This window comes from Vombatus ursinus, unplaced genomic scaffold (assembly GCF_900497805.2).
Source record: "Vombatus ursinus unplaced genomic scaffold, bare-nosed wombat genome assembly UNPS02014830.1, whole genome shotgun sequence".
NCBI lineage: Eukaryota > Metazoa > Chordata > Mammalia > Diprotodontia > Vombatidae > Vombatus > Vombatus ursinus.
This window is the reverse complement of record NW_020954608.1, coordinates 4,081,126-4,107,827: the sequence shown is the minus strand read 5'-3', so window position 1 is coordinate 4,107,827 and position 26,702 is coordinate 4,081,126. Positions and strand designations below refer to the sequence as shown.

General features: G+C 38.0%; 1 protein-coding gene across 1 annotated transcript in view; it reads right to left on the bottom strand.

Moving 5' to 3' along the window:
• Nucleotides 1-604: 604 nt before the first annotated feature.
• The window catches only part of DOCK4 (dedicator of cytokinesis 4), a 525,552-nt gene continuing 499,454 nt past the window's right edge, over nt 605-26,702 (bottom strand). The window contains exons 39-50 of the mRNA XM_027838880.1: nt 23,973-24,059; nt 21,578-21,754; nt 19,871-19,954; nt 18,023-18,142; nt 17,514-17,635; nt 17,059-17,179; nt 15,501-15,582; nt 15,171-15,280; nt 12,549-12,621; nt 10,486-10,599; nt 7,795-7,856; nt 605-3,211 (exon numbers count right to left, since the gene is read on the bottom strand). Of these exons, the coding sequence (XP_027694681.1) occupies nt 2,786-3,211; nt 7,795-7,856; nt 10,486-10,599; nt 12,549-12,621; nt 15,171-15,280; nt 15,501-15,582; nt 17,059-17,179; nt 17,514-17,635; nt 18,023-18,142; nt 19,871-19,954; nt 21,578-21,754; nt 23,973-24,059 (1,578 nt within the window). The 3' untranslated portion in view covers nt 605-2,785. The remainder of the gene's footprint in view (nt 3,212-7,794; nt 7,857-10,485; nt 10,600-12,548; nt 12,622-15,170; nt 15,281-15,500; nt 15,583-17,058; nt 17,180-17,513; nt 17,636-18,022; nt 18,143-19,870; nt 19,955-21,577; nt 21,755-23,972; nt 24,060-26,702) is intronic.

Sequence of the window (26,702 nt, the reverse complement as noted above, 5' to 3'; positions counted from 1 at the left end):
ACTAAGGCCACAGAGCTGTGTTGAGAAATAATTATAAACTTTTGATGATGGTCTATAAGTATGTATTGTCGTAAAGTTATGCAACAAGAGTCTGATAGCATTGACTTCAAGGTAAAAAACTTATCCATGGCATATGAACAGCTCACAAAGCAAACATAGTCTTTTTGGCCTAATATATTTCCTAGTACACTTTTATGAAATTCACTAAAAACAGCTGGCTCCCAGACACAGTATGTCGAAGCTGGCAAAGGGAAGGTGCATCGAAAGCTTTACATTGCAGCTGGCTGTCATTTTCATGTTGAGTCCTTCATTTTTTGGTGTTTTGAAGGGTAAAACAGGGACCCAGTTAGGCTAACGAATGGTCAGCTAAAGAGGTAAATTTAACCTACTTCTCTACCAATTGGAAGCTGAACCTGGTACCATCTCCATCTTTCCTCCTTGAACCACAAACATGAATTGTGTAGCTTAAAATGCAGTACAATGAGAAGGATTGTTTCCCATGAGAAGAAAGTCATCTCAAGAGATGCGTCAGAAATTTTCTCTCTGGGAGATAGATTTACAAAGCTACTCCTCTAGACAAAAACACACACAAAATATGAAAATGTTAAGATTAATCAAGTAATTTTATTTCATATTTACCATTCTGCAGCAACCAACATGAACATCTGGGTAAACAGAATCTCATGAAATAATCTGCTGCAAAAGCTGACTTCAGTAATACACGCACATGATAAATTCAACAACTCTGTTCACTGCCAGAAATAAAAAAAAGTGGCTTCAAGAGCAAATAACACTGATTCATACTGTGCTCAAGCACTAGTCAACAAATCTATTAAACTACAGAGGGAAAAGAAATCAGAGAGGCTTTGTTATCTTACTAGGGACACCTTGTTTAAATGGGCGGCTTTACCTCTTTATACCAACAGAAATAGGGAACCTCCCACATCATTTAGGATGTGATTATAAACACAAAATGTTATAATCAAAAGCAAGTTCAAGAAATATCAGACTGCAAAAACTTGCAAGATACAAAGCTCAAATTCATATGTTTCTTTTCTCAATTATGAATACTTTCACTAAACATAAATATTTTAACATATATTAATTTTTTTCTGACATTCAAAATTGTAAAGTCAATATGGCAGAATTATTGTTAAAAGCACATATGTACAAATATTCTTTTTCATACATAAAGTATTTGGCATAATTATAACAATCATACTGCATACACAACTGTTTGCTTTTATTTTTTTTTTACACATAATGGTATCTCTTATTAAAATTAACCAGTTATGTACAAAAATACTTGAACATTTATTATAGAAAACCTCTATAACCAGCCTCAACAGCGTATACCTGCTGGATGGTTTCATTGAGAGAATATAAAAAAGTGGTCACCACCTTCCAGTTTAAACTATCGACAAAAGCAAACACAGTTAAACCAACATGAGCTTCCCAACAAAAGAGGGAAAATATTTTAACAGTATGATTTTTAAATACAGTTCATACATCTATTATCAAGTGAGTGTTATAAACAGTTAAAGAAAAAACAAAGATACAAAATACATACTACATACAAGGTGCTTTTTCCACACTCCTACAACTGGGGCATTAGCATTACTAGCTAGATCTACAGATGCTATGTTGGGAAATTCAAACTGGATTGGACTACAGGTATCCTCTCCAACCATAGGACAAAAGGGATCATCAGTTAAGTGAGAGAAACTCCACTGTTAAGAAAGTAGAGCCTGGAAGGAACTTTCTTGTTTTGTGAAGAACTGAGAGGCAATAATGCCTCTGCCTTTTACAAGTTCTGATGCCATGTAGTTGTACTAATCTATAATCTTGAAGGGTTGTTTTTTTTTACCCCTTCACTTACACGTATTGATTTAATACTGTCCAGCATTAATTCCTGTATCCTTGTTAATGGGACACATTCATTTGTGCCTATTTAATACGGGAACATTTGTTCCTCTGCAATGACCAATTTTATGTAAGAACCTTCTGAACTCAGCAGGTACAAAATCCAAGTAAACATTTCTACAGAGCCTTTTGCTTAGGGTAGCTGTTGGAATACTGAAAGTGAATTGCACCTTAAAAAGAAAGAGATACAGTGGAGACAAGAACACTGAAGAATTGATATCAATGAATTCTCAAAGTATAATTTTACATATGTAGACAGCTGTCAAACTTCAAAAGCAGTCTGAAAGGAGTGTTTTGTCTCCAGAACAAAGGTACTCCTCAAACTTGATGCTTGCAACCCCTTCAATATATACTTTAAGTAACTGGCCTTCAACCTGATTTCCAATGATGTACGATTTTCATTCTGCTTGTAAAAACCTCAGCCCTATTTACGGAAGTCTTCTAGAATAAGGACAATTGTGTTAGAATGTGCACTGATTTAAATAAGCTTTCTTGTAGTATCAAGTATTCAGTAAAAAGTATACAACTTTAACACAAATGACAGCATTGTGTTGATTTTAGATTAGACTATGTAAAAAAGTAAACATAAAAAGATACAAAAAAGTCTATATCACTATTTACCACTTTCAAATTAGAATGTTTTAATGCAATTCTCTCATCCACACTTCCTGTAATATCTGGCCTAGATCAGTAATTTTATTTAATATTGTGCAACATAATATTAATAAGCAAGTTTTATTTCATTTATTTGAAGAAAAAATCTGGGTAAAATATTAAAGTGCCTACACTAAATTTCTTCTCACCATACTTTTATTACTTTGTAAATGGTAAAGAATTTGTTTCGAGGGAATAGAAAAGTGACTTATAATTGAGAGACCTTCCGAGGAAGGGGTCTGGGCCGAGGGACTTGTTCGGTCCTCCTGCTGCCATTCTCTAGGTTGGTTGATCGGGCCAACAGAGGTTTGGGTGGCAAGGCGGGAGGCTCCAAAGTAACGGGGATGGAAAGGCTGTGAGGTAGCGGAGCAGGGCGCCTCAAAGTCCGTTCATAAACGCTGTAAGGAGGCGGTGTTTTACTTTCCTTCCTCACTGGCTCTTCAGGCACACTGTAGGTCGACATGCTGCCTGTCTGTTCATTCGCTGGATTTTCAAAGCCTGAAGTTTCAGAGGTGCTACACCGGCTCAAAGACGAGATCCCACTGCTATAACTTCCTGACAAGACCGGCGAGTTGGATATCAATCCTGAAGAGTGATACTCCACTGGAGATGGGGTAAATGATTGCATGGAACCCTGTTCAAAAGCAACGTGAAAATGGAAAGAGACAAAAGAATTGAGAAACCAAAGAAAATAGAGCAGAAAGATGAGAGCAGAGCGACAGTGAGAGCTTATATCAAATCAATAGTGGATTGCCTGGAATATCTTCTTTAATCCACCTTTGCCTGGTGAATTCCCTAGGAATCAAGCTCTTGAACTGGAGGGGAACTCAGAAACCATTGAGCACAACCAATTCATTTTATAGATGAAGAAACTGACACAGAGGTAGTAAGCATCAGAGGCAGGATTTGAACTCGGGTCTGCTCACATCAGAGCCAATGTACTTTCTATTATGCCATGCTACTCAACTCAAAAGCCACCTCCTTCACAAAGCTTTGCCTGACTCCTGGGTGGTAAGAACCTTCCCTGGCAAATCATATATAACATTGTGCTTTGCTCCTTTTTATGTACTTATATCTTAACCCCTTCTATCTTTTCAGCTTCATTGGATTAATATTACCCCTCTTCCACACACTCTGCAATCCAGCCAGATTGGCCTTTTCTGGGGGGGCTAGACAATGGTGTTGTGATTTGCCCAGGGTCACACAGCTAGTAAGTATTATGTGTCTGAGGCCAGGTTTGAACTCTGGTCCTCCTGAATCCAGGGACGGTGCTCTATCCACTGCGCCACCTAGATTGGCCTTTTTATGTACCTCACACATAGTGCCCCAAATTTTGTCTCTGTACCATTGTACCCTTGGCCATGCTCCGTGCTTGGAATACAACTTCCTCCTTGCCTTGGTCTCACACACACAGTCTTTCTCTTTATTTGCAGTTCCACTATAATTCTCTGCATGAAGCCTTTTCTTATCCCTTTCAACTGCTAATGCCCTCCAAACTACCTTATATTTTACTATTTTGTATACACTTGCATATATTTACAGGCTCTCTCACTAGAATGTAAATTCCACGTGATTAGGGATTGTTTTCTGATTTGCACTTATATCCCAAATGCTTAGTACAGTGCCTAGCATATAGAAGGCACTTAATAAATGTGTTGATTAATAATATTAAGTCCAGGAAGACAGAGCCCACGCCTTATCTAAACTTATCTAAATCTAAACTGGGTTTTTGTCATTCAGAATAAACATGAAATGCTTCCCAGCCCATCCCATCACCCACATAATTAGCCTTATTAACCTTTACCATCATTAGGAAGGCTAAAGAGGGAGACAGAAATGACCAGTGACAGTTGGTAATCTGGACAGATATGAAAAGAGACCAAAGAATTAAAAGGTGAGAAACAATAGGATGATACTGAAACCCCTTAGAGGGCCTAGAAGCAGGAACTAGGATCTTCAGACATGGAGGCAAGGGTGCAGAATTTCTATGAGCACATGACTGACACAGAGTTTAGAAAAAAAAAACCACAACCCTACTTTTAAATAAGGTTCCAGAAGGTAGGAAAGAATCTACTTTCAAAGCTACTGACATAAGACGACCTATTTTCTTTTGCTTTCACTTTAGATTGTTATCTCTGAAAAGCACCTTCAAAAATCTTATTTTTTAAAAGAAAACAATTCTGCCTGGTCCCCAAACTACAATTCTAGGTAGTCTATATATAATTAAGGCCATTTCTTTTTTTTTTTTTTCCCCCAGTTCCAAATTCTCTCAACTTCTCCCACCCCCTTCCCTACCCAGTGAGAAGGTAGGAAATATGATACCCATTATACATATGAAGTAAGGCCATCTCTTTAAAAGACACAAATTCATGACCTCTTTGTCACCAAAATGTACCCTAAATTCATGGTGGGGTAACTAATGCTAGTGATTAGGATTTGGCTCTTAGTCTCAGATTGTTTTAACTTGGTATTAGTGTGCCCTCTAATGTAATTCTGGAGGGACAACACATGTGATATCTAGTGACACTTTTATATAGATTTCAGATCTGTTCTTCACATCATTTTCTCCCTATTTAAATAACAAGGGCCTAACATATATCAACATGCCTGTGATCAGTAAAAATACATTCAGGTCAGATATTTTTGGCTATTTCAGAGGTATTGTCCAGTGTTACTATAGGTTAGGTAACCTATAATTTTATTTGTTTTATTTGTAAGTATTTGTCCAAAGAATTTCTAATGAGAGGCAGCTAGGTGGCACAGTGGATAGAGCACTGGCCCTCAAGTCAGGAGGACCTGAGTTCAAATCTGGCCTCAGACCAAACACTTGACACTAGCTATGTGACCCTGGGCAAGTCACTTACCCCCAAATGCCTAAAAAAAAAAAAGAAAACCACCACAAAATATGTCTTATGAGCAACAGCATGGCATCAGAGCTAGAGTGTCAGCCTTAGAATCATAAGAGATTGGTTTGAAAATTGGTCATTTAATAGCTGGTATGACATTGGGCAAGTTCTTTAACCTGGGGCCTTAAGTTTCCTCATCTATAAAATGGGGATAATAATAATTAATTACTCGTCTCACAGGATTCAAATGAGACAATGGGCATATTTTACATCAATAAGAATGATGATAAAAATAACTGACATTGACATAGTTATTTAAAATTTGAGAAGCACTTAATGTACATCTCACAATAACTGGTTCAGGTAGGCATCATGCGTGTTATCTGCCTGTGGCCACCTAGCTAGATGTCAAAAAAAGGACTTGAAACTAGGACATAATAATATTTATATAGGGCTTTAAAGTTTGCATATGCTAACTCATTTGATCCTCATGACAACGCTGTGAGGTAGGTGCTATTACTATCTCCATTTTTACAGTTGAGTAAACAAAGGTTAAGTGACACCCCCAGGGCCACACAGCTAGGAAGTATCTGAGGCAGGATTAAAATTCAGGGCTTCCCGACTTAAGTCCAGCACTCTACCCATTATACCATGCTGCCTCATAAATGATGACTATTGCATCAAGTCTGCATAAAGTCCTGGGTCAACATGTCATAGCTCTGCTAATAAGTAATAAGGCAAACATAAAAACATAAAGATGATACTCCCTCTTTCCTCAATGTGGGCTATGTTATGAAATTTTACTCTAGATGTAAAAATATAAAAAAAAATTCTACTCTGCCATTATACATATGTATAGATGTATACGTATGTGTGTATACATCTACATACACATACACACACATATACCTCATCATTAAATAACACCTGTGGACCTTCTAGCTCTCAAAGTCATTCAGATTCTACACATACCCCTTCAGAATTAAAATAACAAGATCATTTAACTCACCAGCAAATTGCCAAAGTAGAAAGCCTGGCAGCAGGAATGAAATCACGTTTCTCTGTGATTTCCTCCAGTTTTGCTTTGAGGGCCCTTACCTCGTACAATCAGGCATTATTAAAAATGCAGATGACTCGAGGTCTCCTTGACCTGCCACAATTGTTTGGAGAGGCTAAGTTGTCTCTCTTTCCCATTACCTTTGAAACACCTCATCAGCACAATGGACATGAAACCTGTGTGTTCTCATATACTCAAGTTCAAAAATTCTTGAAATTCTCACTTCAACCTCATACTCACCTCTATTGCAATAGCTTCTAAAAAAAAAGGTGATTATGCTAAAATTCATATATTATATCACTAAGTGATTATATTGATAATCTGAGTACACTGTCTGATTCAATTTAAGAGACTAAATGCAGTTCTTGGTTTCCAGAGTGGATGTTTTATGTACTGAAATTTTAAATAGCTTGTCTTCATCCCAATCCAAACTTATCTCTTTGAAAGTTTTCCAATTTGTCCCTCCCTGTTTTTGGAAGGGTAGAGGCACTTGGGCTCCCCTCTCCTTCAATCGTAAATATGCATTTCTAATTCACATGCCAGCAGGCTGTTTCAAATGATGTCAAAGAAAACATAGCCTGCATCAAGATGGATGAGGGTGATGCATAACAAAAAGTAAACAGACACCATAGCATGCCACTCCCTTAGGAGAAAAGGACCCAGTGGGATTTGAAGAACAGCCACCTGATTTCTAATTCGTGTTTTGTTTTTTTGGTTTTTTTTTTTCAGTCAGGTTGGACCTAAAGCTTGCTGAAAATGTTTGGGGATTTTTGACTTCCCTTGCATTTAACTTAAGTGTTGGTCTTCTGACATATGTGTTTCTCATGATTCAATGCCTATTATAACAATACTTTTTTTTTTCCCCCTGTGTGAAACAGTCTGTCACTGTTTTGGGAAAGTGATGTCTGTGATTGGAATTTGTGTCTTGTGCAGCTTTCAGGAAGTAAGCAACCAACAGGGAAGATACCATTTCCCCCCTTTCCATGGGAAACTTTCCAATGTCCTAGAGTATCCTCCCCCTCTCAATCCCTTCTTCCCATCTTGATGCATGTAATCATGAGTATTCTGCCTTGCCTTCTCTCTCCTACTGAATAGTAACCTCCTGGAGGGCAGGAACTGTCATTTTTCATCTTTGTATCTCTAACACTTAATACAGTGCTTTTATTTTTGCGTAAGGCACTTAACACAAGTTTGCTGAACTAAGTTATTTGCTTGGGGATGAACATTCCAGTGTACATGTAAGAGTCATGAGATTGAGGGAAAGTAGAGGTGTGAAGCTTTGTCTCCCCTGAGAAATACATCAGGTTCCTGTACCTTCATCGGAGATCGCCCAGCAGGAGAGGGAGAAACTGATGTCCCATGTCTTGCTGGTGAAGCTGTAAACAGAAAGATTTCGTTTCATTTCAAAGAAGCTAGACGATTCATTCCAAGCAGCCTCTCCATTTTTGAGGAGCCAAAAAAAAAATCCCCTCCCGTCTTCTTATACCCAAGGTTAATATGTTAAGCCACCACCAGCACCGGCTTAGAATAGACCCTAAATGTGAACATATATAAAACTTCAAGGCTACAGAACTATCACTAACAAATTACCAACAAAAAAATCACTGCACTCATGAGGGTCCATGCCAAGAGCTAGATGTCCTTAGAGCCTGGTGTTTCATTGATGGAAGGACAGTCACTTATACACCCCAGAGTGCTGCCTGTAGCCTGGGTAGCTAAAGGAGAGCCACAGTCCAGAAATGTAGCAGCTTATAGCAGAATAATCAGCAGTCCCTTTGCTTCAGTATGACAATTCCCTCACCTTCTGAATACTCCTGTGACTATGTAAATACAAGACAGATGAATATATCTTGTTTGCGTTCTCTCACATTTACACCCAGGACTGCACATCATCCTATTAGATGTTCAGACGTGAAGAGACAGTATTCTGTCAATACCAGAAACTTGGTAGGAAACCGTGATGCTTGGACTAGCCTCTCTACTAACTTGATTCTCCTTTGATGCTAAAATATTCAAAACCAGAATTTGTGCTCACACTGCTTCCTTCCACTTTTAAAAAAGTACATTGTGTGTGTGTGTGTAGTGCATAGGCAGCAGTCTGTGATCAGGGTTGAAACCAAATTTATACTTTAAGCTTTCTGGCACAGCAAGACAGACCTCTCTTTAATGCTCACAAATGCATTTACAATAAAACCATATTAAAGGTTGACTCTTTATCCCAGAGATCTTTTTAGCTATGGATCAAGCCACAACTTGTAACATTTAATTGTGGACAGACAGTCATAGTCTGATATAACCTGGTTAGCCTACAAACAGAATGCTTGTCAAATCCTCCCATATCCAAGTATTTGTTGCACATTGCTTTAAGCATACTCTGTTCGGTGACATCAAACTATTCAGTCGATGAAAGGAAGAAATGCAGACAGCTATAGATCACCACAATAGCAAACACAAATGGAAACTTCACAACAGATTGGATAGGCAATCCATGCAGAAGGAAATGTAGATCTCTTGACTCATATCATTAGGTCAGGTCTGTACTTAGGCTAATTGTACACAAGCAGCTTGTGAAGACCCTGGTTTGTTCTGAGTTGTCCATTGGCCAACATGCAAGCCAAACAAATGTCACCACTGGGATTGCGTGAGATAATCCAAATTATTGGGAGACACCATAAACACATATCAATGTGCTTACTGAAATGAGACTTTAAATCTCATTTCAGTAGCAATATTATTGTGATTTCTTCAGTCCTACCAAAAGAAATAATTCCACCAATAGTCATATGTTTGAATGGATGACAATATATTTGCATGCATGTAAATATGTGTATATGTATACCTATGTATAGGTGTTCCCTGACTTGCAATCAGAACTCAAAATAGAAGGAGGAATGTTAGAAAACCACTGACCTGCTCAGTTTTTGATTCTCAGAAAATGAACGTGGGTCATTTATAAATAAAATCATTAGAAGTCAGAGATTTGGGGAGGAGGGCTTAGTCTTCAGTCCCCAGTCTTCTCCCTTGCCTCCTACCCTATGAGGGTCATGTCTGAAGTTAAGGTATGTCCTATTTGAAAAATCAAGTTCTCAGGAGACTCTAAAAATTCATCCTTACAGCTGTGCTTTCAAATTGGCCTTCCTATGCCTTAGCCTGAAGTGGGGCAATAGATTGCTGCATCAGAAACACAAGCTGTTAGTCTAGCTGTTAAATCATATAAGAGTCATTTTAAAGAACCAGTTATAGATTTTTTAGGAGTCTTTCTGACTTGACAGATATAGAACATAAATTCAGAGCAGACTACTTGTATGGGGGAAAAAAAGAAAGAGGCTATGAAATCATCTTCGTTTCCTTAAAAAAAAAAGATTCTAGAATTTAACAAATGTCATGGGGGATCGTTTCACAAAACTAACAAAGTACAAACCTAGTTTTCATGGAACAAACAAAAGGAAGTTTCATAAAACCTCTGACAGAAAGACTCTCTAATCAACACTAATCAACAAATACATGATTATTGTTTTAACTATCAATCCTGCTATGTGCAAGACACTCTTTGTAGTCGACCAATAACTGCTGAATTTCTATTTTGTAATGACTGACTTGGTTTCACGTCAGAATAAGATTAGAAAAAAAAATTAACTGAATTAGCATCAAATTTGACAAGAACCAGTTGGATAATGAGATAAAGAAGATGAGTTAGCAAGGTTAGGTAACATCTCTAAACCTCTGAAGATGATATTATGGAGGGTGTCACTTTCCTACCAACATCTGAGTCAGAAGCAGAATGCTGCTGGACTGAAAGGTTCACTGGCTTGTTCCAGTATCGATTTTCTTCAATACTTAGAGAAGGATAGCAGCTCAGAGTAGAAGGGGGAGCATTAGAAAACAAGTGCCCTGCTCAGTTTTTCATTCTCAGAAAATGAACATCTACCTTTCTCTGAGTAATTCAGGATAGGATGGAGTGATTAGTAAAAATTATTTTACATAAGTGATGGCTCAAATACCCACCAGTCTGTGTGGGTCTTGGAGGGACAGGGGGAGATAAAAGTTTCCCACTATCCAATATGTTCTTGGCTTCTTTCCCACTGTCCAGGCTCCAGCTGCTAGGGGTGGGATTCACAGCTGGAAGGGAATAAGAAAGCTGAAATACACATGGTTCCAGCTCTTTTTTGTGAGTTAATAAGTCTTTAATACCAGGAGAAAGTTAGAATTACCCAAAATAAAAATTAAAGCAGGAAAATTAAAAAAAAAACCCAATAAGAAACCTTCTCGATAACAAGCCATTATTTCATGGGCTACTTACAGTTGCATTTGACATTTAATCTGGTGATAGTATTTCTCTTCATTTCAGTCTAGCTGTCAAATAAAACTATTTAACTCTAGGCAGGATGGTAGAAGCTTGTTGAGAATCAGATACTGTTTAGTTGCTTGATAACAGATGGCAGACATATCCTTGAGACTATTTTAAAACTTGGTTTCTTATGAAACTTTCTTGGCAAATAGCACCCTAAAGGAGAAGCAATGAAATGCTAACATCCCAACTGTTGGGCAGTGCTATTTAAAAAGAAGGGACACGACAGACGATCAAAACAACTGGATCATATGCTCTTGGAGGACAGACTAGGCCTCATGTCCTCGGAAAAATTCCTAAATGAATTGTAGGGGGTCACAGAGATGCTAGTGGACAGCAAGGATGGTATTGCTTTTTCCCCCATGCTCTTTGTTTGGCTGATGAAGGGGCTCTACTCTCCAGAAAGATGTTGAAATCTAGAGCAAGCATTTTTCAAACAAGGCCACTGACAGATCTCTCTCTCTCTCTCATACATGTATATGCATACACATAAATATACACATATATTTAGTACATGTATGTATGATGCATACACATACAGCCTGGTTTCAAAAACAAAATGAGTTCAGCAATCTAATGGGAAGCTGCCTACACAGACATTGCCATCTGCTGGCAACTTCAAAGATTTAAATCTAATGGCTAATACCGTACAAAGATTAGAATGAACAAATGGCTAGGAGTACCACAAATGACTAAGTGGACCCCACTTGAAATCCTTTAAAAAAAAAAACCCAGTCACAGTTCTGTTTGAAGTAACATTGCAAGTGGAAGTGAACAATCTTACACCTCTCAATTCAACCTTCAGCATTCACTATTGGATTTGTAAGCATCAAAGTGACATTTTCAGCTTTTAAATTCTCCTTGGTCAGGACCTAAGGGATCTGTAACTTGTACTGAAAAGTTTTATATTCATTTACCAGTACATTCAAATGAAAGTATGGGCTATGCTCTTAATGAAGGGCAATTAAATGCATTTCAGCAAGGACATTTTCATTAAAGGCTTTTGATTCATTTGCCTGTGGACCTCTTCCACATTTGAAGCTTGACCCTGAAAGAGGCAAATGGGTGATTTCCTGAAAGGCCATTTTTATTCCCAAATAGATGAGGAAGACATGTTTAATCTGCATTTCATTCTGTGCTGTGCTGAACAGATTGATGCTAATATGCTATTTGCAACTAAAAATGTGGTTAGTTCTTTTTCAAGTGCCTTTCAGACAGGGCATGTTCCATTATGCACTGGATTGTAATTCTTAAATACCATTTAATTGCACAGAGAGCTAAGCCAATGTCACTGCAAACAACAGATGAGGCTGGGAGACAGCACTTTGTAATGAAGACAAAGAATGGAGGCATGAAATCAATCTAGAAAGTTACCATTCTCTCTACACCAAACAAGTAACCTAATTGGCAGCCTTTTATTGTTGTTGTTATTCTAAGGAATAGAGATTTCCCACTGTGGTCCATTAAGGCACCAGTAGAAAGCCACTAACTGAGGATTGTCTTTCTTGCTCCCTGTACATATTCAAGTCTTACATGAAAGCAAATTGTGAGGAACAGAATCATGAATGTAAGTCTCTCATTAAACTGCCAAAAGAGAAAAGCAGTTTTGATTATTAAAAATATTTCACTAAGTGACAAGGGCATCCCACATTAGACACACAAAAGACTTTGAAAATGAAGACAAAGAAAACCCGAGCACATGGGCTGGGCTTAGACCCACCTTTATCAGGTGCTGAAAGATTAGGGTCACTTCTTGGGAAAGGACCATCTCCAATATGATTAAACAGCATCCTCTGGAAATTCAGAAGAATTTAATGTTTTATAATGCAATAGAACATACTGACTTATAATATTCTTTAGAATGTAATATCTCACAACTGAACTTGGTTCCAAATAATTTAAAATATGGAACAAAGAACCTAGAAACAAAGAATCTGGTTATGCTTTAGGGGGAAAAAAGCCAAAACAAAACAAAAAAAAAAACACAAAAAATAAAAATGAAAGATGATGCATTTGTTTTGAGAAAGGAAAAAAACAACATTCAGAAGTTGGATTAGCCTACATAGAATAGAAATATCAACAAAATTGGTATCTAAAATATTTTTGGAATGAAGCTGAATGCTATGCAATTTTAATGGCCAATCTAGGCCCTGAGAAAGAGATGAGAAAATGTGCCTCCCTCCTTTTAAAGATGGGGGGAGGACTATGGGTATAGAAAATTACATATTGGACTCTGCTGAAAAAGAGAGTTGATCCCTCTTTTTTCTTCTTTGTGACAAAGAATGGTCCTCTAGGTAAGAGAGTGGGAAGAAATATTTGATAATGTAAAAAAAATCAATAGAAATTAAAAAGTAGATGGATTTTTCTTGAATTCAATGTTAAACATAGGTTAAACTATAGAACACTTTATAAATATGCATATATGCTATTATGGTAAATAAAATCCAGATAAGAAATAAAGATAAAACACTGGCTTCAATATTATGGTGAATAGACTTTATTCCAAAAAAATTTGAAAACATATATTGAAAGTTAGAATATTTGACCTCAAAAATAAATAAAACATGGCAAAAGGCATGATTTGGGAATTCTTTGCTGGGTCAACACAGCATAAAATTTCACAAGGGAAGGAACTCAAGAGATTCCAAGTACCCATGACTTCCTGAGTCCTTTATGCTGGCAGCATTTTCCTTGAGCAGATGGAACAACATTGAAATTCCCTTGCAACATTAAATGACAAAGGGAAATAAAAATGATTAGCTAGTTCAGCCAAATGCACTCAGACATAATTTTTGAGAGATACCAGAGTATTACAGATGAGGTGTCTTGGGATTACAAGAAGATCACATAATCAGCATGAATGAACCAATGAAGTCAAATATCTCTTTCTTTTCAGTTTTAAGATATAGCTCCTGTTCTCTGGGAAAATCATATGGAGAAGAAAAGAATGCATGGAAAAAATAAACCCCTCCACTTTTGTTAGAAGACAGAAATGATTTAGAATTTACTCAGATTTTACCTGCTATATGTTCAGAGATTAAATTCACCTCCACATAATTTGTATGACTAAAGGATGTTGTGGATCTTCAACTTTACACCATGTTACAACTCTTAAACTATCTTCAGATTCCCAAGTCTCAATGAAATTTCTTCATATACAGGGTAGAAAAGGAGACAGAAAAGATATCTCCCTCTTCCCACTCCCCCTGCCTCCCAAAGTGTGTAAGCTCCTTGAAGCCAAGAACTGTTTCATTTTGTCTTTGTATCCCTGTATACAGTATATGTACAGTTTGTAGACAGTAGTTGGCACAAAGTAGCCACTTCATAAATGCTTATTGAACAAAAAAAGGAGAGGGAGGGTTCTTAAATATTTTTCCCCAAGTTGTGATGGTGGTCTTTATTCAGCTCTATTGTTCCTGGACGTCACGAAGAGGGTGCCAAATATAACCCTGTCCCATTGGGTTTAGGCAGATTAAAGGTATTGCTACGTAGTCGGTTTCCAAAGGAGCCTAAACATCAGAGAATCTCAGAGCTCAAAAAGAACTCTAGGCCATCTAAGCTCACAGATAGCTGAATGAGAATCTCGTTAAAGGATTCCCAGACACCAGGTCATCCAATCTCTGCCTGAAGGCCTCCAGTGAAGGGGAAAACCCATTACCTGCTGAGGTGGCATGTTCTAACATTCGTGGATGGTTCTAATTCTTAGTGTCTTTTTTCTAGCACTAAAGTGAAAGCACCCTTTCTGCAGCTTTCCCCACTGATCCCTGTTCTGACCTCCGAGGCTAAACAGAACAAAATAAATACCTTCCTTGCAATGGCAATCTTTCAAATGAAAACAATTATCATATCCCCCAGTAAATCCAGTGTCTACAATCAATACTCCTATGCAATGGTATCTAGGTCTTTCATCATCTTCGTCATCCTCCTCTGGATGTATTCTAATTCACGAAAGGCATCCTGAACAATGTTTAACACACATACCACATTCTAAAAAACATTAAAAGCTGCATGAAGTTGGGAGGCTGTGACAAAGAAGGGTAAAATCAAGGTCAGAACCTTTATTTCCCTCCACGTTCTTTTGGCCAGACAATATATATGTATTTTGATTGTTAATATGACCAAAAAGGAACTCTCAGGCCTTGGGCAGAGAGAATGCAATCTGCACATTATGCAATCAAATTTGGCATTTTGTTCCAACCCTGTTTTGCCTGTGACATTGCCTTAGAGAAGCTCAAGTCAACTTCTCTGGAGAAATACCAGTCGTTTTAAGCAGTCCAACATTAGATTATTACCTTTTCCCTTGCACCTGGTTAACTAAGCCTCCCATTCCCATGAGTGCTACCTGTGAAGGCTCCGTGGGAGTAGGATAGATGGCACTGCATGGTCTCTCTCTAGGAGACAAGCAAGAGTTTTCTCTGGAATGTTTGTGTTTGTCAGACAGGAGAGGGGAGGCTAGAAGGAAAAAAAGAAGGCGAGATGGTCAGTCTGGTGGGGACGGGGATATTAGGATGCATTCAGAGGGGAAGCCCCTTCTTGAATTCCCTACTCTCTCCGAAGTACGACCCACATTTTCTCTGCAGCTTGCAGAGTGAAGGGTCCTGAAGGAGGAGTTTACTAGGGCATGAAGGGATATCTGGGCAATGTCATTTCCACCTCCTACTCTGGCACTGACCTCTGGCACTGGATGGGGCTGAGCTGGTCACGTTAGGTGAAGCAGAATGAGTAGAACTCAAGCTTGAGGTAGATGGACTTGGCTGGAAATACATGGGAAGTTGTTATCAAACTATGCTCTCAGGCTTTAAAAAATACAGAAATGCTTTATAAAGGCTATACACAGCTACCGATTTTTTTCTTTAAGCATGTTATCTTAAACGAAAAGACCCCTTTGTAATATAGTAAGATGTTAATTCAGAATTAATGAAGGAAGGAGTTTGAATTAGGAATATGAATTATTCAATACTTTAAAAGAAATGAAGTTTCATTACTGTCAAGTATGTACCATAGCTCAAAGTTTTATCTGATAGGGATCCTTACAGAATCTGCTTTTACAAATAGATAAGAATGTGTTTTAAATATTATGTCTGAAATGATATTCTTACTTACTTGGCTAGAGTTTGTTTTATCAAAACTTTGTTTGTCTCCTAGAACAGTGCTCTGCACACGGCAGATACTTATGTGTTTTTGGACTGAATTGATTTTGGGGATTGTACATGAGTGCTTCTGGCTTGTTTCAACTGCTTAAGAGAACAAAATGGTTTTATTCTCTTGCTAATTTTGCCACTGTTAATTTGACTGATAAAGTTTTTTTTTTCCCATATATTGTACAGAATTCAACTTTAGACCAGGCTCTTTTTGAACTACTACAAACTGCATTTTGGTGGATTTCTTAAGATTATTCATTAGTTTAGAGTTGGAAGCAACATTCTAATCTTACAGAGAGGAAACTGAGGTCTAGAGAGGCTAATTAACCTGACCAAAGTCACACAGGTAGTACATGGCAAAACCAGGATTTGAACCCAGAATCTTTGATTCCATTCAGTTTCCCACTATACCACACAGTCAGATGGTAATCAAAAGTGACAGATGTCATGCTTCACGCAGCTGATTTTGCAGTAGATACATCTTTTTATCATTCCCCACATTCACGTAGATATAGGAGGGTAACAGTCAACACTGATGAAGTTTGATTCCATAAATAACTGACAAGGCTACACTATGTAAAAACCCCACAAAACCCCCAATCCTGTTATGTGAAAGAAAAAAGACCACTTAAAATATTAAGAATATCCATCTTTCCAGTTCATTTTGAGATATCTAGTGTGGATATCACCAAAGAACAAAATGATACATAGGTTTCCAAGCTCACCAGGGCATAGCTTTATTAGGTTTTCCTCACTGTAGGGACAGACATGCTTTCTCAGAGCAGATAGGGGCAATTATGGAAGAAATACTTTCCATCATCCCAAAGAGAACAATACTGTTATAAGGCCTTACAATATACGTAAAGTCTTCTGCAAACTCTAAAATGTTGTAGAATCATCAGTTATTATTATAATTATCATCACCATTATTATTAGAGGTTTGCTTTAAGGTAATTGTTTACACTGATGTTCACACTTCTGATACAACAAAATGATTAGGAAGTTCTATGATTGTGGGCAGGAGGAGGGTGAAGAGGTGAAGGGGAGGAATGAACATATAAATACAACCAAATAAATAACTGATATTACCTGCATGTTAAAGACTTCATCAGAGCTTTCTGATTGCCCTGTGATATTGCTTACTTCGGCAGAGGCTTGTGAGGACAGTGAAGAGGAAGAGTATCGGTTGACAGCTGGGTAACTTAATGGGCTGTTACAGGGGGGAAAAAATGGTTGTTAACTCAGTCTTGGAATTGCACTTTATCACATGCTGGTATGGCATAAAACAGAAAGAAAAAAGTATACATCACATTTTGTCATCCCACATTTATCTCAACAAAGTCAAACGTTTGAGTTTATTTATTCCTCACGCTGTTGCTATTTTACCAGCAGCAGATGTCTGCAGCTGCCTTGTAGGTTAATTATTTCATTAAGAAAGAGTGTGTTTGACAAATTATGCCATAAAGAATGAGAGAATTGTTCCAGATCATCTTGTGAAAATGCCAAATGACTTGAAATACAAAATAATTCAGTCTCTGACATACCTACGCCTAGGAATTACTCTTGCACCATCTGGACTCATAGAAGCAGGTGCTGAGTTTCTACAGACCCGAGGACTTCCATTAGGGAAATGGACAGGACTGGCTTGAATACATGCAGAGAAATCCTAAGAATATATTAGGGAAAAGAAATGCTATTTTAGAACTGTAATCAAATGAACAAAGTAACTTGTGAGAAAGCATTTCTACACATTACCTGTGAATTCCACTTAAATTCCATTTAAATAAAAAAATTCTCATAATATATAGGTATATAAAGGTAAGTGTACTTTATTATGATCAAGTGCACCCCACATCTTTTTTCTGTAATAATGTGAACATAGTGAGAAGATTTAACAGTTGAGATTTTCTCTGTGCAAACAGTGTAGTATAACAGAATGACCAAAAGATGTCACTATTGGTTGTTTAATCCTCCCCTCAACCCCAAAAAACAAATCACATCAGACTGATTGCCCCTCCACGGTCAATTTGTGTGATGCCTTTTGTGTACATACCTGTATGCCCAAGCTTGACTTCATCACAAAGAACTGATCAACTAGCTTTTTATGCAGAGGCCTCATATCTTGAGGTACAAACTTCTCATGCACGGCTAAACCAAATTCCAGAATCTGTGCCTTTAGAATAATAACATAAAAGAAAACATTCATTAGTGAAACATAGTTTTGAGTTATCACCTCAACCCACCTTGAACCCATACCGCTTTGTCAATGGGGAAAGGACGTTTCTTTCTTGGGGAATGCAGGAAGAGTGGGCCGGAATAGCTGGGAGGGCATTTGGTAGGAGCCCTGCCTCACCACAGGAAAGATGAGGCTGACTGTTCTCAGCTCTTCACTCCCTGTAACCATGTGATACCTAACATTTTCCTTTTCTCATTAGTCTCTTTTCCACAATTCTCTATTCCATCCCTCTCAGAGTTGTTAAGAGGAGAAAAATGAAGAAAATGTATATAAGTGACTAATCCTCTTGCTTAGTTTGAAAATCCATGTGTGTGTCTAGGTAGGACTGAGATTGTAATTGTTATTTTATTTGCATGGGACAGTAGTTCTCAAACTTTGTGGTCTTGGGCCCCTCTTACAACACTTAAAAACTGCTGAGGACCCTCCAAAGATCTTTTGTTTATGTGGGTTATACCTACTGACATTTACCATATTAGAAACTAAAACATCTTAGTATTATTATGCAAATAGCTTTGACCTCTCAAACCCTTGAAAGCATCTCTGGGACACACATGGATCTCTGGAACACTGAGAATCTCTAGTATAGGGAATTTCTGATAAGGAAACTTCCTCTACCAAAGCAAACCTGTACCTTCTCTGAATCTTATAGCCTTAGAGACCTGTCAGGGACATTTAGGTTAATAGAATTGCCCAGAACACATGGCCAATATGTTCAGAACTCTGCTTCATTGGAAGGATGACATGATTTCTACAGCAAAGCATTCAAAGAACACAAGTGCTTATGAGAATCTGCCTACATTGGGATAATAGCTCTAAGATCAGAAGAGGGCCTAAGAGACCATTGTGGTTTAACCTCTTCCTTTCATAGATGTGGAAATTGAGTTTACTCAGCCTAGGCACCAATGAATTTACTTTTACCTTGAAGAGGAGAGAGGAAGTGGAGAGAGAGTGATACACAAATAACAGGTAAGAACTGGCAACTTAAATATGCGGCTAGGTGGTGCAGTGGATAGTGCTGGTCCTGGAGTCAGGAAGACTTCTCTTGGTGAGTTCAAATCTGGTCTCACACACTTAACTAGTTATTGATCCCATTTAACCCTGAAGTCATTTAACCCTGTTTGCCTCTGGAGAAGGAAATGGCAAACTACTTCAGTATCTTTGCCAAGAAAACCCCAAATGGGGTCACAAAGAGTAGGACATCACCAAAAAGACTCAACAACAACATATTTTACTACTTCTGAGATGCATGAACAAAACTGTGAGTACACTCTCTCCTGAGGCAGATGGCAATCTTTCTATGTCTTAATAGATTATTTCATGAGTTACTCGTGCCTGGAGAAATCCTATCTCCTCATGGCTAAAATTCTGATGGCAGACCTTACTGAACTGGGCTAGGCTTGTCCTACAATAGTAAAGATGCAGGATTACCAACCTGTACCCAAAACCTGTCCAGCTTGGTAAGACCTACCAAAGCTTCCATTCTGTGATTATAGCCTTTAAGCTATACTTCAAACCATGACGAAAGATTTGGGTAGAACTTCCACGGAGGTTGTCTATGATATATATCTAGGCAACTAAACAGATCCTGGGCTATTTAAAAAGAGCTGTCACATATCAATTGCTGGCAAGATGGATAAGTAATCACATCATCAATTTTCTTTTTACCTGCTCAAGCATCAGCTCTCTCAAGCGTGCGATTTTCTCCCCATCTTCTGGGTGGTTTAAAATGTATTCTTTCACAAAGAATGCCTGCAAAAACATAAACCTTGTCAGTCACATTGCATATGCCCCGTGGGAGACATACAAATGCAATTTTTAAAAAATTGTGATCTTTGCCTCTGAGGAACCTACAGTCTAATTAGAGGTGAAGGCAAGCCTCATGTACACGTTCAGAAAAAAGATCAATAGATATGAAGTCAGAGAACCTGGGTTCAAATCCTACTTCTGAGTAGACCTTGGACAAGTCAGTTAACTACTCTGCCCCAGTTTCCTTAGTTGTAGGGAAGTTTAGACTAAATGTACTCTAAGGTCCCTTCCAGCTCTCATCCTATGACCTTGTGAACACTTCCTCAATACTCCAAGGATCCATCATCTGTCACTGAGACTATTTTCTCCATTTGCTCTCTATGTATTGTGTGTTTACTTTTCTCCTCCATTAGAATATTAGACCTTTGAGGGCAGAGGCTGTATCCCATAAATTTAGCACAATGGGTGGCACATAGTGAATGCTTGATAAATAATTGTTAATTGACTTATTTCTTAAAAATGCATATTGCAGGGGCAGCGAGGTGGTGCAGTGGATAGAGCACCTGCTGTGGAGTCAGGAGGACCTGAGTTCAAATCCAGCCTCAGACCCTTGACAACTTACTAGTTATGTGACCCTGGGCAACCCCTACTGCCTCACAAAAAAAACAAAACAAAACAAAACAAAGAATGCATATTGCAACCCCCTTATGACCTGACAGTCTATGAGAGTTGCTGTGATCAAAAGTTCATCATCCTGAAGCTAACCTTATGATGAGTCTATCTGAACATAGCTAACTAGGCGGGTGCTTGTCTGACAGTTCAATCTGCTAGTATTTTTAGCTTAGTAGGACCTGCCACTGCTTATTTATTCCCACCATACATGGTCTTTGAGAACCTAGAATCACCTCTGTGTCTTCAGTGAATATTATAAAATCAAAATAAAATCAAATAAACTGTTTGATAAGGAGGTAGTTGGACTTATCCCTGGAGATCAAAATTAGCTGTAAAAGTATTGCCATGGATATGCCAAGTCAGTAATCATGAAAGAGATGAATCTTAAGAAGAGGTCAGAATTTTAAGTGTGTTTTAACTAAAATTATTTATATTCTTAACTATATTCTTGAACTTTCTTCATATTAATGGTGACTGGTGGTATGGAATCATCTGTCTATCATTCTGTTTGGGGTTTAGAGGATTGATAAGATGACAGCTGGTGGCTTCAGAATAAAAAATGCTGTCCTGCCAATAGTCACTAACCGTGTTTGCACAAAGTGATGGTTTTAATTGACCAAACTTCATTCATTCATTCCATCTTTATTCATTGTGGTATGTACACAGGCTGGCTAAGTAATTTTTTGTGGCTGGTAAATTTTTGGTATTTCAGACCTGAGTTTTCAAATCCTGCCCCAGACACCAGTTGTATACTATGGTCTACCATGTCAACTTAAACCTCACTAAACTTAACCATGGGCAAAAGTTACTTAAGCCTCGATTTCTTCAGCTATAAAACAGAGATAATAACATCGCTTCACAGAGTTGTGATGATCAAAAGAGATACCATGTAAAGCATTTTGTAAACCTTAAAGCACCATATAAATGCTAGTTGCTATTATATAAAATCCTCACCTCTTGGTACCTGGAAACTCCACCATTAACTGCTGCATCTATGACACCATTCAGACACATTGTGAGCGGGTTAATATTTTGCATCTGCCGAGTTTGACACTGGCTAATCAGAGTCTTCAGCTGCTGGTTCTTATTTTCCAACACTTCAATTGCATTTTCCAGAGGACTCATTTCCACCTAAGAAGCAATTAGTCACAAAAGTACACAAAATAACTTTAAGGCTTGAATATCCAGTTTGTATTACCCATAACCCTTTGGGTTTCATGAATTCTACCATACTCCACTCATTCACTGATTGAATTGAAGTTGGGATTATCAGCAATTCTCAATTATCCACTGGAATGAGTTATCAAGAATTGACTATATTCAATTTAATTTTCCAAAGCAAATTATTCCACTTTTTATGCAAAACTGAATATCTTCCTTAAAACTTATTTTTATTTTCTTTAATACATGACAAATTATTTGAGAAATATGCCACAACTCTGTGATTTTTATGATGATCATCAAAAAAAAAATATTGACCACTCAACTACTATGTGCAAAAGCATGGTGCTAGAGACTATGGCACAATGACAAATCAGGCATAGTTACTGCTTTCATGGAGTACAGTCTACTAAGAGAAACAGGGTGTTTGCATAAGACTATAACTGAGACCACAAGCTAGTACATTATGGAAAAGATGAGTTATGGGAAAAAAAAGTGACTTAGACCCCAGGGTCTTCCTATGGAAGGGCAGCCTTTTTTATGATCAATGGTGTACAATGATTTTTTTTTTAATGATCTGGTAAGGGGTGGGGTGGGAATGATTGTTTAAAAAAAGTTTTGGAAAATACATATAATATATGAATATTGTTATCCTTGACTAATTATTGGCTGAGTTAATTGAATACAAAACAAAAGGCATTCTCCTTGAAGAGAAAGGCTGCCAAAAGGTATCCAGGTTTATCTTCTTTCAGTTAAGAAGGTAAGGTTGGTTTTGTTAAAGATTTCTTACAACCTCTAAGACCAACCCTGGGGAAAGAGAAATAATTTATAACCATGGTAACTTAGAATTTAATCAGTTATTATGGAGTTGCCTCATACAAAACATTCCCTATATGGTCTAAAGTTGGCATGCTTTGGGTCACAACCTGGATGACTAAATGTGAATCAGTTTTTAAGGAAATAGGAGTGACATCTCAAATGCTGCTTTCCATATTGTCTCTTTGTTTTTATGTACATGCTACTTTTCCCTAGATTTTTTTTCTTTTTGTTATAGACCTAATACAGCAATATAGACCTAAGCTATTGCTGGGGATTTCTAAACCTAGCAAGTGGGACAAAACTCTCCATGCCATGCACCTAGCATCCAGCCCCAACATTTCAACTAAATGATGAACATAATAAGGGATAAAATGAGCATTTCAATAGCATCTACTCAAGCTACAAAATATGGAATTTTCTTGTTGTAATTTCCTATTTATATTCAATTTGCTTGGGGGCTGAATGTATTTGAGTTTTGTTTTATTTTGTTTTTAGGTATTGCAAAATGAAGATGTCATTCAATTATTAGTTTAACTGAACATGTCATGTTAGGGATGGTTTCACTGTTCACTGAATATTTCAGGTAGGACAAGGGATTCTTGGCAGATGACTTTGGAGATCAACTGCACCTGCTTCTTTGTTGGCAAGGTAAGTATCCTTTGGAAAGGTTACAAGAAAGTAGCTGAAAACGAGTTCATTATTAGCACATTTCATGCTGTATGAAAGCAGGTGGGGATCATTGGGAAAGCTGGCCTCATTTCTACAAGATGAAACAAAACTTACGAAGCAGGGAGATCAGGTGCTGTAAGACCCCAGGGCTATGGCAAGGTCCAAGTGAGTGGAAACTAAAACTGGTAGATGATGGCAGCATAGGTATAACCATCAGGCTCAGCGAGACATTTGGGTTGGCTCATGCTGCTACCTCTATTTCTCAGATCTGGAAATTGGCAGGAGTGGCATTGATTAGGATTGTGTTTGGTTCTTTAGCCAAGATTTCCAGATGACTCCCATCTATCTGCATTTGGCTTTCTTTCTGTGCCTGGATCTGTCTAGACGAACGATATGCCACTATGCGTGCCTCAAGGCATTCAGCAAGACAGGTCATATAGCACTAATATGCTAGTGCATCTATGGGGCTAAACATTCCCCAAAGCTTCCCGTGGGTATAAGAGGCTGAACACTGAGCATTGTTATTTTTGAACATGGTACCTATTTGGGAATAGTGCTTACTATCATAAACATTCATTAACTCATGATTGCAATGTTCACATGGAGGACAGACTCAAACAAAAACTCAGACAATGGATACCATGGCTTCAAGTAAAAAATTATGAAGAAGAACTGCTTAGCTGTAAACTTTTATCCTTACCACTTCACGCTTTTCCACCTCAAACCAGCGAGAAATTCCAGGCAAACTCTGTACCAAAATCAGTGAAGTTCTCTCCACCCAGAGACTCTAGAAAATGCAGAGATAAATAAATTAAAGCAAGCTATTGAGCTAAGATTAATGTTTACTCTTCAGTTTTCTCATACTTTGTTTATTCTTGCCAGCTTTTGTCAGTCCAGTTACCCTGGTATGCCTTTATAACGTGTTGATATCTTGGTAACTTCTCTCTCCTGCACTTACAATGTGCAAGGCATTATCATTATGTTCGTATTCATCTTTCTTTTATATGTATTCTAATACCTTTTTCTTCCTTTGTGGGCGTTCAATCTCCCCAGGTCGACTATAATAGTTAAAACAGATTTCATGTTTTCTTCCCTGTTTTATCTCAAACAGGATTAACCATTTTAATAAGGCTTAGGTATTAGATAGCTAACTTCGATATTTCATTCATCTATGACTTTAATTCAGGTAAGTTTTCTCCAGCAACACAGATCGTGAGCCCCTCTATCTATGCCAGATAGATAGCTATTGCTAAAAACAATCCACTATCTTTTGGCCAATTTGGTGATGAACTTCTATAGACTAAGCTAGGCTGGTCCTTGAATGACAGACATACAGTCTGCCACCAGGTCCCTACTCAAAACCATTTTGAGCTTGAAAGAACATGCCAGTAGTCTTCAGCAACTTAAGGTCACATCTGTGTCATAGCAACAAATAAAAACATAACTTTTGTGAAAGATAAACTAGTAAATACACCAAAATAATTGAATCATTGAGCTAGAATTGACATTAAAGACCATCCTGTCCAACCTCATGTGACAGATGAAATAACTCAGGCTTGAACCAATTAAATGGTGATGTCACACTCAGCTACTTACTGGAATAATCAAGCCTAGATCTTAGCTACTTAGTAAGCCAAAAAGAGTGATCATCTTGGAATCACCAGGTTTGGTCTTGAATCCTGCCTCTGCCATTTACTATTTGTATGTCTTTGGACAAATACTTTAACTTCTCTTGGCCTCAAATATAAAATGAAAGTATTGGACCAGATGCCCACAAAGGTCTCTACCAGCTTTAAACCTATGGTCCTAATGCTCTTCCTACTATTCTATGCTGCTTTATCACATTATCTGATTCCTCTTACCACCCATCGTCTTATGGGGGGGGAGGGGAGAGGAAAGGGCTGAAGCACGTTACTACAGAATGAGTAGTTTTGGTGGGAGAGGAAGACAATAAGAGCATGAAGACTCTGGCAGGTTTGAAGACAAACCTTACCTTCTTCATGGATTTGCCCTAATTCTGGCCCTACTCCCCCATATAGGAAGTAGACTTTATCTGACTATGAGTAAATAATATTTTTCTGTAAGAGAAGTTGCTCTACATATATGAAAGCATGCTTAAAAAGAAAGGAACTCTGTAAAATTAGGACCCTACTTTGGCCATTCTTCTGTGGTTAATTTACTTTCTTTAAGGGAAAAAAAGGAATTTGCCGAGTGTTCTGATAGATCTTATATACTCCAAATTCTCAATTGCAATGGTCCCCTAAGGTGAGAGGTAGGGCTGCTAATGAAATGGTACAGATGGCAACATAGTGTTGTAAAACAAGAGTCTGCTCTTTCTCTTTACTGACATACCTACTCCTATCTCTATAGCTACCTAGACATATTAACTCTTCTAGTTGGGCAGACTGATCACAATAAGAAGGTGGGACTATGTAACATGGCAGAATTGGTTATGAGAATACCTTGTTCAGTAATCCCTTCTGCAGTGGTGTTTATAATTATTAAGGCACGAATAAACAGGAAACAAAGAGCCTTAAAGTACTTGCAATACCTCTTTTAACCCATATTTTGACCTTAACTCTTCTATAGACACCCACTTTGTTTTCTCCTTTTCCCATGTGGGTCCTCAACTAAAGAGCCCCTCTCTCTCTCTCTCTATGTCTGTCTGTCTGTCTGTCTCTCTCTCTCACACACGCACACACACACACACACACACACACACACACACACACCTCCAAGGAGAAAGGTAGAGGACTAAATATTAGACCTGTAACTTGACTAGCATAAGAAAATTATGAACAAAGAAATTTCCTCTACTAATGCAGGTCAGCACATTTTCTGCAATGTATAGTCCTGGAGAGTTACCCAGAGCACTGAAAGGTTAAGTCATTTGTCCAGGGTCATATAAACAATAAGTCAGAGGGAGAACTTTAACTCGGATCGTCCTGGCTCTGAAGCCGACTATCTAGTACACCACACTTCATATCCAAGATAGAAAAGAAAGATAAATTCTATGTTTTGTCATTTTTAGTAGAATTCTTCAACTTACTTCAGTATCTCACTATGATATAGTAGTGACTGGGGACTCTACAGTTATGTCAGCAGAACACCAGCTCTACTGGTAGGATTTATCAAGTTGGAAAGGCTCAAAGTATAGGCCCAGAAAGAAAGCCCCTGTACTTGTCATATGAGGTTGAACCACACCTAAGAATAGAGACTCTCATCACCAAAAGGTTGCTCACCAGGAGATTTGTTTTCCAGCTACAATTACTCTAAGTATCAGAAGGTGCAGATGAGTGCTGGACCTGGAGTCAGGAAGATCTGAGTTCAAATCCTGCCTCAGACACTATTACTTATGTGACCCTGGAAAAATCATTTGCATTTTCTCATCCTCAGTTTTTCCAACTATACAATAGAGAGGATAGCACCC